Genomic DNA, 12,757 nt, shown 5'->3' with positions numbered 1-12,757 from the left:
GTTCCAAGATCCTCTTAGTTCCCAGTAACGTTGATTTGACTTATCTATGGATCACTGGTATTTTTTCCTGCAGAAATCCCTGGCCCACAATTTGGGCACCTCTATCACAGTACTCATGATACTGTAGAAAATCTAACAGTTCACAATTACTACATCCTTCAAAATATCCTAAGGATGTAAACATTTATTATGTGCTATATACTGAAAATACAACATACCATAGCAGATAAAGCATCAAAATAATTATCATTTTTCTTTTTTAAAGCATTCTCTAGTCAAAATAGCTCCTGTTAAAATCATGTCTACCAATAAAAATATGCATTTTTACAGACTAGGTTTGAAAAAACAAGTTGTAAAATTTATAATTTTCCTGGTCTTATAAATTGATTTCAGCCATTATTGCACCACGCATATTTCACTACAGGTGATGGAATGCTTATTTGGTTGATAGCTAATGTATCCCTGCAGAATAAAAGCTGTATGAATACATCATTTGCCACAAAGGTGATACAGACAGCAAAAGAACATTTTGTCAACTTCAGGAGAAAAACTGAACTATTAAGAATTATTTAAAGCATCATAAAGCCTCAGCAAAATGTTCAATTGTCAATAAAGGTAGACATTAATCTTTCTATCCCCTTGAACATAATTTTTACATATCGTGCTTGAGTGTACCAGATGTGAATCTTTATGCACTGCCTACTGCACATTAGAGTGCTGAGGAACCAACAAACCCTTTAAATGAAGAAATATTCTTTGAGAAGCAAAGGTCTGGTTAAAGAAACGTCAGTAATGGAGAAGAAAAAGTCATGGGACAAAACTTTCCAGCACCCTCCTAGATTCAAAGCCAACCTTATTGAGTTTCCACATTGAATGTGTTCTTCCCTCCACCATTTAGTTTTAAGGGAAGGAGCTCCTGTAGCCCTACAGCAATATGCAAAAGCCAGTTGCAGTATTTGTCTTCATTCTCTCCTTCACTTCAAGGAGAACCCTCCAGTGCAGCAGTTTAAAAGCTAAACTTTGAATAGGTCTGGGTGCCTTGCCATCCTCAGCACACCAGGACTTTTTGTTTCATCTATACGCGAGTAAGACTTTTTAGTCTGTTAAATGTGTAATTCCTCCACTAGTATAACATATTTATACAAATCAGTGTTACCAGACATTCTGGCAGATACTGAAGTTTATTTATAAGCACCTTCTCACTGCCTCTAACAGGATTGTTCACACGGAATTTAATGACATCTCTGAAATAATTTGAGGTATTGCTCCAACGAGGAAGTTTCTTCTTCTTCCTCCTGAGAGAGCAGCAATTGCAAAATGATGACTCTGAATGAGTTTCTCTTTAAATATATTAATCTGATTTTGAATCATTAGTTTAGCTGATCAGCTCATCTGTACTATAAAATAAACTTTCAACCCTTAAAGAAAAGTTAATTTCACGTTACATTAAAAACATTAAATTCACATTACATAAAATGTCATTTTGATATTTTTCTTTTTCCTTCCAGTAAAAGAACTTACCTGTACACTGTCCTCCATTTGTGGGATCCCCATAATATCCTGGCATGCAGGTCTCACATTGTTTTCCTGTTGTTAGGTTTCTACACTGATCACAGACATTGCTGTTGATGCAGGTGCTGTGGCCATTACACTGGCAAGCTGGAATACAACATTTTAAAAGCTTCATTAGTAAATTTCTCTTTGGAACAAAATCATCTATGTGATTATGAAATTGTAGTACAATTTGATTCTGAAGAGTTTAGTCCTGACCAATAAGCAGCATAAATATATTTGTACTTTGTCACAGATCCTCTGTAAAACGGCATTGCAATACAAGATGGATTCACACAAAAACTGACTGCTGTGACATGCAAGTTTTAAGGGGGGTTTTATGAGAAAGGGTTTTTATTTTGTCATTGTGACAGAATTAGTCCTTACAGCTTTAAAATGCTGCCCAGAAATCTTTGAAGAGGTGGTAAGTCACTAACTGAGACTCCATGAAAACCCCAATACCTACAAGCAAGTGGGAAGTATTTGAAAGCCTACTGTGATGGGGAACATGGACTCACAGCTGAACATATCTAGTGGGGAAAGAGGAGTCCAAAATAAATTACCTAAATATTATCTTATTTTTAATTGTCCTGACCGTCATTACCTTTGGCATACAAAGCAATTTTAAGGACATCAGGATCACATCAAACAGCTCCAGTCCTTCCTCACTACAGTCGATTTTGGTGAAAGTAAAAAAAAAATGGATTCCTATTGACATAATTTTTTCACACCTGACCTTGAAAGCATAAAATTGCTTTTTGTCAAATAGCACCACTATAAACCACTGATGTTGCAGCAGAGCTCCACATTTTGGGGAAACTCAGGAAGTACTGATCACTCCTGCAGCAAAATCACAATGTGAATCCTGCCAACATCATTGATCCTGCTGCCAGGTTTTGAAGGATGACCTCTCTATAGAGTGGAGCTTCAGAGCTCATGGTGCCCAGCAGATTAGTAATCTGTCAATTATAGCAGCTTGTCAAATGTCAAACCATGTCAGACCTGTCGATTCCTCAGTGCCAAAGTGGGTGGAAGACTTGGAAGAGGATAGCTATCACAGTAAGATTGCATTTTTTTTTAAATTTGGGTTTTTAATTTAAATGCTACAGTGATTGGTGTCTTTGCTAGGGGGAAAAAAGGGATTCTCGATGCATGATTTTTGAGTTTACAGAGCTGTTTTATAATTTAGTAACTTAACATATTTATAGCCACTGCCAGACTTGGCTCATAAACCATCAAAACCTCCCAAGTTGACAATCTCTTCTTTCTTCTGTAACTATGCCTAGAAAATCTTCCAAACAAGTATTAAACATTTCTGTACCATTAGGTTTTCTCACTATCTTGACTAAATCACTAGAAATCACAAGCCTTATTCTTCCCAAGAATACTTGATTTTTAGACACCTTTGTGGCGTCTCCCTCTTGTGCAGTTTGTTGCCATTCTCAGGAAAAGCTACACAAAAGTACCATGAGCTGCAGCTCCATTCTGGGGTTTGTGTACACGTTTTACACATTGAATTATTTAAAGCAAATGTAAAAATAAATACAGCCCAATAAGCAAAAAGTAAAAACAGAGTACATTAAAGAAGTGTTCTATTAAAGTAAGATTGCCTAATTAAGACTATATCACAGTGGAGGACAAATGCTTAATATTAATATTCTTTAACTAGTGGGCAATTGATTTCTAAATTTTTCTTGCTAATGCTTAGTTTCGTATTTCTTTATTTTTGTGCTATACAGGGTGATGAAAGCAACCTTAATTGTAAAGTTTCGTTTTCTGCAAGTCATAATATTATCTGGTCATACATGACAGCTCTGAATTCTTACATTTCGTTGCATCAAAGTAAACTGAATAGATTTTGAAATAAATTCAAAAAAATATATACACAGCAAGAAGTAGTGCAGTCCACAACTGACATGACACACCACAGAAAAATTGCATTATATATTTGCTGATTTCCCTAAAAATATGCATCTAATTGGAAAAAGTCAGAAGAGCAAGTTCAATAAATTTCAAAGTTGGTTAAATGCAATCAAACTGGAGACATCAGTATTAAATAATTTTAAAAGTCATTAAATTAATGAGACACAGTAACGAGTGATTAAATAAGAATTAGGAGTTAAATTTGTAAAAGTTCTTTTTTCCTTAAGTTCTTTTAATGTACATCACTGGCAGCAACAAAATCATTTTCCTCACACACTAAAATGTGCTTCAGCTGAATCCTCAGTCAGGCTGCCCTGGAGAGAAGCAATTTTATGTCTAATTTGCTTTGGACCTCTGTGTTGAAATAGCTGATAATTGTTGATAATTACAGTTTTAAGAAAATAGTTAAAGCTAGGAAAATTTATGAAAAGGGTATTTTCATTACAATCTGGATCTAGTGTACAGAGACTTCATCTAGTTTTGAACAAATTAGTTAGAATCTACTCACATTGCTTTTCAGAGGAGAAATTTAGACTTTAAAGAAAAACTTGGGCTTGCATTCTACCTAAACCTTTCTTCTCAGAAGGTGAATGTCAAAGCTATTTTTCTTTGTTTTTTTAATATATATATGTTATTTGCAATTTTATTTATAACAATAGTTCAGGTAAACTAAGAATCTGATGAAAATAAAATTATATTCCTACCAAAGGAAATACTATGACAGCTTATTTGAAGCCTATTGATTTCAAAGTGACCAGTCACAAAAATAAACATTTTCTATACTGCCTGATGAATAGTAATCTTGAAGTTTTGTACAAATAGAAAATGAGAAGGAATTTAAAATTTTTATCAGCAGCACAATTGCCTAGAGGTGCTATAAGGAGAATGGATATGGACTACAAGGAAAAATAAGAGCATGCCTGAATGAACATGAATGGTTCAGCCAATTATTCATCAATGTGGCAGAATAATCGCCAAACAGCATGGTATAAACGATCTATTTATATTTTCATCCTAACTGCAAACTGTTCAGTAGACTCACACAGACTTAGTCTAATTCTAGCTTGTTTCAAGTACATCAAATGATTGTTGTGCTAAGAATAAACTATGTTAGTATAATCCACTACAGAAAATATTCTATGAAAATGAAAACAAAAATCTTAGGAACAAAACCTCCAGCCTAAACAGATCAGAAAGAAATTTCCCATCAATTGAAGTTTTAATTCTATGACTTCTGTGCTATTTGTCCCTTAAACTCATAAAGCTAGGGAATGTTAAACTGGAACATTAGTAAGCTCTTGATAAGAACATATGATGAATACAGAATTTTATCCATCAAGAATAAATATTAAACACAGCTGTTTAGACAAGCAATATATTTACCTTTCACAATTTCACTAGTGTCAGAAATTATGCATTGCACTGAAGGGTTAACAATCCTTCAATATCAATATATAGACTAAGTAATGATATTTCTAGACAACAACAACAGAAGTACCAGAAGCTTCTTTGTTCAGAGTGTAGTATCAGATGCTGTGGAAGGCTTAGTTAGTTTTCACTGAAAATATGCAGCAGTGTTCACTGGGGTTTATATTTCATTTCATTATTCTAAAACTTTTAAAAATCCTCACTCTATATATATACATACACAACAGAGAGAATAAACTGAGGAAAAAAGTAAACAAGAAAGCAAACACAGCTGCATGTACCCATAAAATTATTGATCCTACAGAAGCTCCAGCTTCCAAAATTATCATCAGTAGAACATTTCCTGGAAAAATAACTTTAGCACAGTTACACCATTTATTCTAAAAATAAATTTTAAAAAAACATAAAAAAAAACCAAACAAAAAAAATCACCACAAAGATTTCAAGCTGTCTATTAAAGTGTATTCGTTATTGTAAATTACTTCTGGAGGGCTGTCAAAGTCCCCAGTGTGCTTTTCATTTGCCTGCAGTCCTCCACAGCTGCTTCCACACTCTGCTGTCAGCTTTCGCTGTCTTACAGCACCTGATCTCTTCCTTACTTTTCCAATGAACTCAAAAATTAAAATACTGAAAGCAGACTGGTGTGGCTTAAATTGAGACTTCAGAGATTCTCTTTAAGGCTACACAAGAGCATATTCTATTCACTCTTATTATTCTGCCACTGAGTGTCTAAAAGATCAGCTGGAAGCACAGCTCAGGTTTTGGCAGCCCCCCATTGTGACAGTCAGCTGGACTTGGCAAGAGCAGGAGGGAGTTTTGTGTCCATCAGTCTTCTCCTATGGATAATTTCTCCCCTGTTCCATTCCTTGATGGATGCAGAAGCCAGAAGAAAGCAAGAGCTGAAGAAAATTCATATACTTTGATTTCTAAACGTGGAAGGATAGGGTGGGTGAAAACTTATCCACAAATAAATGGCAATTTTGGCTAAACTACTTGCACTGCATTTCACAAGTCAACCAATACTTGTGCTCAGTAGACAAACTCTATATTTAGGAAATATTTTGTAAAACACAAGTTTTCCATGAAAATGCTATTTGCATTACTTAGAACAATCACGTTATTTTGGTGTGCTTAAACTTTTATTTCCTATATAAGAAAGAATGGAAGCAAACCTTACCTGGACACTGGATAAAAGACCACTCATAATTTTTTTCTTTTGGGCAAAGAGCAGCATCAAGCACCATTTCATTGGAGTGGACACTGACAGGCTTCATTGGGCCTCTGGAGGAGCCTTCCAAGCACTGTCCTTTGCCAGTGTTACTGGGATCGTTGCACCATCCACACCCTGGCTGCTCCAAACACTGTCCACATGTCCTCAGCCCAGAGCAGTTTTGAGCTTTAGTACATGGAATACAATATTAATGTATTGTTTTTAAAATAAGATGCTTGGATTTTACAACAGAAAATGGAGAATTAATTTTTCCTTGTGCAAATTAAAAAAAAAAAAAAAAGTAATACTAGTAAGACTATCTCAGTTTTCATTAAAAGTAGTGCATCCTTAAAAGATCTCAAAACAGGTGATCACAAAACAGCAGGTGTTTGTTACATCACAATAAAAACTTCAAATCAACAAAGAAAATTAAGCAGAACAAGAATATTGCACATCTTCATTAGATACAGAAGAAAATATATATTCTTTCCTTGTTAGTAGTATATAATACATGTATTACTAATTTTACTGAGATAAACAGCCCTTCCAAAGGGAAAACTAGAGTTTAATGCAAGGTCAATAAACCAAGTAAGAGTGATAATATTTGTAAATATAAAAAACCACAGGATCATTCAAATTCAAACCAAAAATTATTATGGGCACAAAGTACCCCTGGATGTCACCTGAGTATTTGCCTACAAATATGACTTAGTCTTCTTACATACAGCTTTTGAAACAAGCTAGCAAACCACATATCTCAAGCAACAAGTCAACCCTTTAAATTAACTATATCTTCAGGTTCTCACCAGTTAATCAGATTTTATTTTTTAAATTGTTTTTTAAAATCCAAATGTCCCTTTAGATCTCTTATACTTTATTCTTTAAAATTGGTCTTCCTCATATTTCAATCTGTTTAGAACCAAATAAAATTCCTATTCTGAAGTTACTGTCATTTTTTATTAATAAAAAATTAACATTTTAGTAACTTCAAGAACACAATTAAAGTTCCCAAGCTTCTTTAAGCTTTTTCTGATATATGTAATTTTTTTTGGTTACTGTTGTAACACTAGATCAAATTAACATCAGAACCATTCAAACATTGATCACTGTGGGTCCCTGTCTCTCCTCACATTAACTTTACAGGCTTTCAAAATTAAATTTTAGGTAATGAAGGTAAGCACCTGCTGTGAAGCCAGAATTATCCAAGTTTGTTTTTTTAAAAAAAGAAAGTAATTTAAAGATTCCCAGAGTTATTCTGAAGGACACTCAAATGGCTTCTACATGAGGGTAACCCCTCAATTTGGCTCAGCTGCAGCCAGAACACTGCATCCAAATAATGTTCAGTTACCTGGGCTACTCTGGTCCACAAAAGGAATACTAAGCAGAATGATTTCATTGCTAACTAAATGAACTGAGAGCAGAATAAAGCTAGCTCCTCTGAGTTCAGCAGCTATTAAAATTGTTTCTAAGTGATGAAAGCTGTAAAAAGAAAAAATACTGCACAGTCTGAAGATACCTGCAGATATCAGGAAAACAGGCAGTGAAGAGTCTGAGTGAATCTCAAAAGGATTTTAACAGCACAGAAAGCTGATGTAAAGCTCCTCAATAGACTTGGAAGAATCCAAACAGGAGGAAACGTTTCAAGTTTCCCAAATATGGAAAATAGCAGGGATGAGGAAAGGCCAACTGTTGTTGCAAATTGTCAAACGTGAAAAATCAGTTTTAAACCATCAGAGCTGAAGCTGAATGATACAAATTTGGGCTTCTGAATACATTAGGAGATCAGCAGAAAAATAAAGACTATCATTCTGCACTGGCTGGCTTGCCCTTTCCGAGATCACTCTAAACAATCCAAACAAATCTCATGCTGCTATTTATACTCACGCTGCTATTTATAAAGCCCTGAAGTATCAGCTGCACTATCTTTACAGAGGCTAAAACAGAACCAAAAGTGAAAATCCTCAGCTATTATCTGTAGTGGCATTCAGCAGAAAAACTGAAGAGAGCTGAGAAGCAATTGTTGATGGAAGAAGGGGATAGTCAAGCAGCAATTTTGTTTTCTTTGAAATTCCAGAGGTGGTCCAAGATTATTCAACTGTCAGCTACTCAATCAGAAGTCATAATGGGTGGAAGATGTAGGGAAGAGTGGAAATGCAAGTTTTTGGCAAGTAGGAATTAAAATGACAATATGTCACCAATAATACAGCATTCTTCATTTTTAATTCCAAGTTGTGAAAATAAATGTGAAGTTCTCAGTTGTTTTTTTTATATATTTTTTAAATCATACATGCTTGTCTGAAATTTTTTTCATTCAGAGCAAAACATCCAAAAGCTCAGAAATGAGTCATTCAAAATAAAAATAAAATTTTAAAAACAAGGAGGATTTTTTAAAGGTATAGTTCCAGTCTGTTCTTCAAGTAGAAACACTATCCCTTGATAAGGAAATCCACTTAATAATTCATTATTTCAGCAGCAATAATGATATATTTACCTAATAATATTTTCAAGTCATTTTAGACTAACATAATATCTGAACCATGCTTCATTTGAACATGCATTTTCTTGTATAAATGCAAAATATCTGATGATATAAAACTCTGGGAAAACTGCTTACAGCCACAGAATCTTGCTTTTTCTAATTTGTTGAATATAAAGTACATTTTCATACAAAATTGCCTTTACATAATGTTGAGCTGGTATATAGCAAATCCCTTTTGCCTTATTTAATATAAACTTTTACAGACCTGACAAAAATGACAATCAAATTAAAAACAATTTCTTATGTTCCCCAAACAAATTGAATCAGCATGATGTGCAAACACTACACAAAGAGAAAAACTGAACTGAAAGCTCAGGCTGACATAATATCTGCTAGTTCAAAAACATAAGCATCATTTATGTGGTATTCTGTCAATTTTATCTCCAGATTTGCAATCTATTTAAGTTCTGCCACAACTCGCTATCAATATTTTATAAGTTAAAAAATTGATTCCTATACAGGAGAGGGAAAAAAGAAAGTTCTGTGAATGGTTACAAGAGAGAAACCTTTATATAACTACAGAATTAATATTCCAAACATATTGACAAGAGATTAAATGTTCCTATTACCTGTTACACTGAACCTGGGCACTAGAATCTGGATTAATACCTGAAATTTACTAACTTAGCCAAAAACTTTACCAGAACAGCTCAACATGGTCCTGGTTCATTACAGTCTATGATTATTAAGGATGAAGAAGGAACCTTAATTAGAGAAATATGGGCTCTTGGCCAATTTTACCTGAAGGAAAAGTTTCCCTATGCCTTATTTCCCTTTAACTCAGGTATTTAGTGGCCTGGTACATACAGCTCTTTTTGTCTTCTAAGATTAGAGTATATCAATGGTTCCTTTTACAGATACATCAAGAACTTGTTTTACTTAGTATTTTCCTGAGGCTTAGGTGAAAGCAAGAAACTGCCTTTTGTGATCTTCAGGGATTTTTTAAATTTGTATCCATAACCTATGACATGGAATCATAATCTAATTCTGATCCTGAAAATCATTAATCCTGTCACAAGATATCCAGAAATAAAAGATTCCAAAGGCTTTGATATCAAAAGATCCTTATGGAAAGAGAAAGGAAATCAGAAGTAACCAGAAAAACTCTCTCAGAGTAAAGCAATAAGGAGAGTCCAAAGGTACACTTCAGAAATCCTGAAAAATGCTAAGAACCAGTCTTCTGAATGACAGTGACTGAGGAATTATTCTAAATAAACCTCAACTAAGACAAGAATCTTAGGCATCAGGCAGTTCACTTCAGCATCTACATCAGTTATGGCACCAATAAACCCTGGAATGCTGGAACTGCACGGGGCTCACTGCGGTCACTCCCAGCTTGGGAAGGAGCAGCTGTGCCTGATACACTGAAAGGGACTTGGAGATTGCTCATTCTCCTGAAGAGACACTGCATCAAGCTCTGACGAAATGTGCTTCCAAAGGGGACATCCAGGGAGTAACTTGGCTCCTTGACAAAGTAAGAAATCACTTGCTTCTTGTTCCCAAAGGATGAAATGGGCAACCTTGAACATTAATGCAGCCTGACCCAGTCTGATCACAGAGGACAGAAGTTTTCTGTACCTCCTCTACCTGCTTGATGGCCTAATAGAATTCCTTCTACTTCCATAGAGAGGATGAACAATCTGCAAGAGTTAATTATTAGGGATTAAGGGTTCATAATCCCAATCTGCAAGGGAGAGGAATCTAAGGAAGACTAAGATCATTTGTTTTGCATTTATGTTACAATATTCTTAAAACAACTATGATCCTTATTAAAACTTTGTTTTTATCTTTGCATGTTAGGAAAATGGCATAGCCTGAATCTGAAAAAAAATAAATCAGAACATTTAAACCTTTAAAAATTCAGCATACTTCTAAATAACTTGATATTGTATAAGTCTAAGTTCTACATATTGGTTATCTAATTTTAACAGCATCTTGTTCCAGCTCATGGATGTTGTTTGTCACACTAACTCTGGTCACACAAACAATCATGGTAATTTTTCTTTATCTGAAAGGAATAAATACTTTTCACAGTTTCAAAAGACTAAATCTATTTCATCATAAAAGAATTTCCAGCATTTTATCTGTATCTAAGAAATGCATACACAGCACTGACTTCTCACATTAGTAGCTACAGAAGGTCATTCACTTGAAAATCTTTTTATCTCTAGAGAATGTGCTGAATTCCTCCAGCTCTTTTGAGTGAAAAATAAATCTAACAATATGTGTAGTAGGATGAGCATTCACTGAGATACTCACGGGAGCAGGTGGCAGTTTGCCACTCCAGACATTGTCCATATGGGAAGGAGATGATGTAGGCATTGGAGTCCACGCATCGTTTGGTGCTGCTGCACCACATGCATTCCATGCCATTGCTCGTGCAGTTGGAACAAGTTGTCCTCAGGGAGCAGGGCTTTTTGCAGGGCCTGGCATTCTGGTTGGGACTGACTGGAAAAGGATCACAAATATTTTATCATTTTGAATACAAGTTCAATTTCCTTTTTTTTTCACTTGTTCCATTAGAAAAATCCCTGTTGAAGCGGTTGCTTCCTTAGCTAGCTATAAATATTTTGGTCCAAATTTATGTTTCTATACATAAATAAAATCATATTTTACAAAATTTAATATGCAAAACTGAGCATGACTCATACGACAGCTCACAGAGTCCATTTTAGTAGATGTCAACTTGAACAATCAAGTGACCATCACAGTAAACTTTATGCACAAACCTAAAAGACAGAAACCAGAATTTTGGATTTGTACATCTGTTACAACTTTAAGATATTCTCTAATGTTCAGCAAAATTCAGAAAGAACACATCAGCATTGCTGAATACCTCTAGATGTGGTTTCAGCTACTGTTACCATTGACTATTACTGATTTAGAGGAAAACTATAAGATTTCTGGTGTAATGCAAAATAAGCCACGTGAATGATTCTCAAATAAATATTTGCTGCTTTGCTATTTCCAAAAAACTATATATATATATATATATATATATATATATATATATATATATATATATGTAATTATTTAGTCCAAATTGTCCCCAGATCCCTCTTAGGCAAATGAAACCCCAAAGAGCTCGTTATTCACCACAGCATCAGTTTCTGGGAGTAAGAGGCTCCTTACCAACGGGTTTTTCACACACAAGGCCATCTGCCATGGCAGTGCAGGGATTTGCCTTCAGCCCTGCCACCTCAGCTCTCTCCAGGTAGGCACAGAAGCCAGAGTCGTTGGGCTCTCCAGGGAGCCACTGCAGGGTGGTGTTTGTGAAAGGGGACATGTCATCCCAGCCCCAGTAGGAGATGTTGATCTTGCGCAAACCCACCCAGGGGGAAATTTTCTATGGATGAAAATGAAACAAATGGAAGAGAATAACTTAAAATGATTTTTGACTTGATAAAACATTTCAAAAAAATAGCTCAACAGCAACAACTTCACATTTTCAAAATTCAACATGTTCTTATCTCACTTTATTATCTCATCAGTCATTGTCCACACAGTTTTTATCCTAATTAGTCTATCTTGTTGAACATCCCCAAAAGACCCCAACAAAAACTCCACTCCCTATATGCCTCTCTTCTACTAAAAACCCACATTCTGTTCAAAGACAATTCTGATTTCTATTATTGGTCATAATGAAATTGTTTGTTTTTTTCCCAGTGGCTACAGTACAATTAATAATTGCTAGGCCACTGTGGATAATGAAATACACCTAAGTTAACAGCACTTCAGAGAAATCAAATTTCAGGAAAAAGTAGGATCAATATTCCATCCTCTAAAGTCCACAGTGCTGATACTGATCAACTTTAGGCAATTCAGAGACAGAGATAAAAGTGCCACATTTACATTTCCAATGCTGTTAAATACACATTGAATATACTTTCATTATTGATTTGCAAGTTATAAAACATAGTCTAGAAAAACTAAAAGCATGCATTTTTAAAACATATTTAGGATGTATCAGTGAAACTACATCACAAATTCTACTCATTTTTATAATTTCATCTTTACACACTTAGCAAGTGAAAAGCAGATTTTAAGGAAAAAAGGCATTTACTTGTTCCAGGATAAATCTACATGCATTACTTGCAACCATTGGA

The 12,757-nt window shown here is 34.8% G+C and overlaps 1 protein-coding gene across 10 annotated transcripts in view; it reads right to left on the bottom strand.

The window, feature by feature from the left end:
- The window catches only part of ATRNL1 (attractin like 1), a 431,792-nt gene that overhangs the window by 312,911 nt on the left and 106,124 nt on the right, over window positions 1-12,757 (bottom strand). For all 10 annotated transcript variants that reach the window (XM_068198166.1, XM_068198161.1, XM_068198163.1 and 7 more), the window contains exons 16-19: window positions 11,784-11,997; window positions 10,911-11,099; window positions 6,080-6,298; window positions 1,522-1,659 (exon numbers count right to left, since the gene is read on the bottom strand). In XM_068198166.1, coding sequence (XP_068054267.1) covers window positions 1,522-1,659; window positions 6,080-6,298; window positions 10,911-11,099; window positions 11,784-11,997 — 760 coding nt within the window. The remainder of the gene's footprint in view (window positions 1-1,521; window positions 1,660-6,079; window positions 6,299-10,910; window positions 11,100-11,783; window positions 11,998-12,757) is intronic.

The sequence above is a fragment of the Anomalospiza imberbis genome, chromosome 8 (assembly GCF_031753505.1).
Source record: "Anomalospiza imberbis isolate Cuckoo-Finch-1a 21T00152 chromosome 8, ASM3175350v1, whole genome shotgun sequence".
NCBI lineage: Eukaryota > Metazoa > Chordata > Aves > Passeriformes > Viduidae > Anomalospiza > Anomalospiza imberbis.
This window is presented reverse-complemented; position numbering and strand designations above follow the sequence as displayed.